Genomic DNA, 3,837 nt, shown 5'->3' on the forward strand with positions numbered 1-3,837 from the left:
AATCATCATATATTTTAGATAAACTAAATTGCAGGCATGTTTACTGTGCTTTGAAACTGGAGTGGTGAAGTTTGCATCACTAAAGAAAGTAAAGTGAAACAGCTTTGATATAATGTCTGTGTCATGCTGTTGTTTTGTTGCCTAAAATATAATTTATTTTGCAATTAATAAATAATGAATAATATACAGAGGAATAATTTGGATTTCTTTAATGAAATGTATCAAGGAATTACCAGTAGAGACTAACTGATGCGTATAGGAAACAAAGTAGCTTATTTGTGTTATGTATTAATCATATTTAACCCTAAAATTGCAAAGTCAGACTTTTATTGACCTGAGGAAAAATACAAACAATAAATTAAATAAAGAAACAGCCTCTGTATTTGCAAATAGGTTGAAATGTGTTAAATTGAAAAGTGTGAGCTCATATTTTTAGTCCTTAAATTAATTTAACTTTGAAAATAACCTTCAGATTTCTGGATTTTTTTTTTTTTTTACATGATTAAAACTCTTACGTTCACAAGTTGCAGGTTTTGTCTAAACACTTTGCAGTGACGTTGATGAAACTTTCTGGTGCATGACCGTCTCTCAAATGGTGTTAACTCCCGTCTTACACTGCACTGCTTGTGGTCAGGGTCAGGGACAGGAAGTAGCTCCCTTCAGATTGTTTTTGACTTGTTTGGAGGCTGCACAACTGCAATATTAATGGCAGTGTAGACAAACCAGCAGACAATGCTTTTCAAAAAACACATCACTGAGATTTCCCTGCATACAAATACATGCAAATATTTTGAGGATCATCGACTTTAGTTGAGGTTTTCTTGATCATTTCGGTTGTGATAAATGATGTTACCAGTTTGGAGTTTTTATTCATCACATTTGTTTTAAAGTTTGTTAATTATCCCTCAATGTTTTTTTAAAGCTCTTTAGTCTATGTGATTTATTTTGGAATCCTCTTCTTTAAACCTGTCATTATTTTGATTTAGTAAAGTTATAAACCAGTTTATTTTTTTTTTTATTTTTATTTTTTTATTTTACTTATTTATTGAATTGATGTTATTCTTTTTTTCTTATTATTTTGCCAAATCAAAACCATTAAGCATTGGCAATGGCAAATACCATCTTAAAAACACCTAAATCAACCTTTTAAGTTTTAAAAGTACAGACTGATACGGATAACCTCAGGCTGCCTCCCCAGTCAACACTCACCTTATTTTACCCCCTCATGTCATTCTTTATTTTTTCTCTAGAATAATCAATTACATCAGTTTTTAAAGCTGCAATAAAATCCTTCTATTATTTCATTCTCTGCGTCTGCTTGACATATTGAAACATGGCTCAAGTTCCACTGAAGAGCTGGTAACTCTGCACTCCTTTTTCATGTCAAGATGTCCAAATCAGAGATTACAGTAATAATAGCTGCGCAACTCAATATCGCTTCTCCAACGACTGTTACAGTTTCTGATTCAGAGAAGCTGTCTGTGCTCACTTTTTAGCTCCAGGGGATCCCAAGTCGGAGGGATAAATGACTCCGGCAAAGAGATCAATTACTTTGCATTCATAATTGACTATTACAGAAGATGCTATTAAACAACACGGGAAAAAAATGTTACAGTCTTGCCTACATGTATTTGTCAAGTGGAAGCGATTAATTCTTAAATCTCAGTCACTCCTCGGTGGTTTCGGTGGAAATATTCCTCCGTGCTTTGGAGGAACGTACAATCCTTTTATTTCTGTGAAAACTTCTCTCGGAGCAACACATGAGTGAGTAAAGAAAAACATTTTTACAACACAAATCAATATATCTCACCTTTTCTTTATCCCTCATAGACCCTTTGCCAAGGATGGACATCTTCACTCCCGTCTCCTCTTGTAATCTTTTCATAGAATTTCCCCGTGGTCCCAGCAGCTTTCCCACAAAGTTAAACTGTGACACAAAAGGGAATCGGGAGGTTATTTGTACTTCCAGCGTTTAGGTACCAATCATATTTTGAAAAACAAATACATGTGCATGCAGGAATTCAACCGTTCTGGGATAAAAAGGTTAAATATAAGAGACACCTTCCATCTATTAGTCAATTTAATATCACGTTCCACTTGCTGCTCATCATGAAGAAAAATCCGTAATGTAACCTGTAATAAATCAATATCATTGCACGTGTATTTAGCACATTAAAGGTGAATGTTCTCATCTGCGTTCCAGGATGTCCATTTCTCGCACCCTTGATACCCATGCATCCTATTGACATTCGGGATCATCTGATTGGATTCAAAAAAGAAGGGGGAAAAAAAGGGGGTGCATGGACCCAGACCAATAACGTTGCTGAAACATCGCAGAGACGGTTCCAGAGGTCAGTGCTGAGATAAAGTCAGAAATAATGAGTTTCTTCCCAGTGGGAAATTAAGTAATACTATCCAGATGACAAACCATCAGATTCACGCCTCAGGGTTCTGACTATCATTTCCCTCTCACCGTGCACCAGCTAGTGTTCATATTGAGAAAAGTATCGCAGTGGGTTGATGCTGGCAGCACACCGCCAAGATTAACAGTGATTAATCCAAACAGTAAAGCGCATAACTGTAGTCAAATGTGTCATTTTCAAGAAAATATTGAAACGCACAATGAAAGAAAGACTATAAATGCACGCTAGCTCGCCAACACGTGTTCAATAACTATGCTAATATCTTTATATTGCGATTTTTGTCTTTCTAATGTTTGCATGGTCCACCTTCAGAGCGGAACAGGTGGTCATCTGCCCACTACAGCACACTCAGCCCAGCCCTTAAATCATATTAACCTTTCCAGAAAGCTCCCACTCCCACTGTGCCTGAGCAGCTCATAACTAACTGCCAGCTGCGCCTGCCTGCTGCAACTCAACGCCTTAAAGTGCACGCTCATCTTATTTCATTAACATCACAAAAGAAATCGCTTTCAAAGTTGGATGAAACAACAAAAAAGGGGGAAAAAAGACAAGCAAGGGCAGAGTCCTCGATGTCCTTGACCGTCCCCTGACTGATGAAGGCACCTTTATATAGACGCCTTCTCACCAGAGCTGCCATGACAGGACTCTAGGAGCTGGCAGGGAGCTGGAGAGCAGATGGCTGCTGCAGCAGCTCCGGATCGGGAGCATCAGGAATGCGCTCACTGGGTGATAGAAGAAGAGTGGCCTGTTTTCATTAAGCTAATGAATGTCTGGAGTCTCTCTGCTACTCCACGGTGAGCAATTTGAGCTTCAGACAGGGGTAAAGTTTTGTGTTAAATGAGGTTTGAAATGATGCTGGGTACCCCCTACAGTCTCCACAGGGATAACTGTACAGATTTTAAATGGAAGGGTGCTGTGAATGTTGTAATTGTTCACAAAAGCATTTGAAAAAAAAATGATAAAGAGAGATCGGGGGGCAGATTTAGTTAACTTTAAATTACTTTTTTTAATTTAGGAGTGATTTACATGCACAAGTTGTAATGTTAACTTTAAAAAGTTCTGTGCTGATGGTAAACAAGAGCTGAAGGTGGATTTAAATTGCATTAATGTAAATCTGACGCTACACGAACTGAGCTCTCGCCTCAATTCATAGCTGAGGTGAGAAACGTAATCAGCGGGAAAACAGAACAACAAATAATATACAAAGCAGAAAACACAAACAAAGAGTTTTTTCTTTGAAATGTCACATCAACAATTCCATTTGCTGCATTTTTCATTAAGTTGCAAATGTGCTGACAAAACTGATGAATGAGCCGCTCAGTCTTTTTCCTGTTTTGTAAATTTGCGTGTATGTTTTATATTTAAAAAAAGCTTCAACAGATTCAACATTTCCATTTTGTTAACATGTTTTTAC

General features: G+C 37.3%; 1 protein-coding gene across 1 annotated transcript in view; it reads right to left on the reverse strand.

Annotated features, from left to right (window-relative positions):
* khdrbs2 (KH domain containing, RNA binding, signal transduction associated 2) overlaps positions 1-3,837 on the reverse strand; it is a 61,024-nt gene that overhangs the window by 35,045 nt on the left and 22,142 nt on the right. The window contains exon 3 of the mRNA XM_024297958.2: positions 1,811-1,927. Coding sequence (XP_024153726.1) covers positions 1,811-1,927 — 117 coding nt within the window. The remainder of the gene's footprint in view (positions 1-1,810; positions 1,928-3,837) is intronic.

This window comes from Oryzias melastigma, linkage group LG15 (assembly GCF_002922805.2).
Source record: "Oryzias melastigma strain HK-1 linkage group LG15, ASM292280v2, whole genome shotgun sequence".
NCBI lineage: Eukaryota > Metazoa > Chordata > Actinopteri > Beloniformes > Adrianichthyidae > Oryzias > Oryzias melastigma.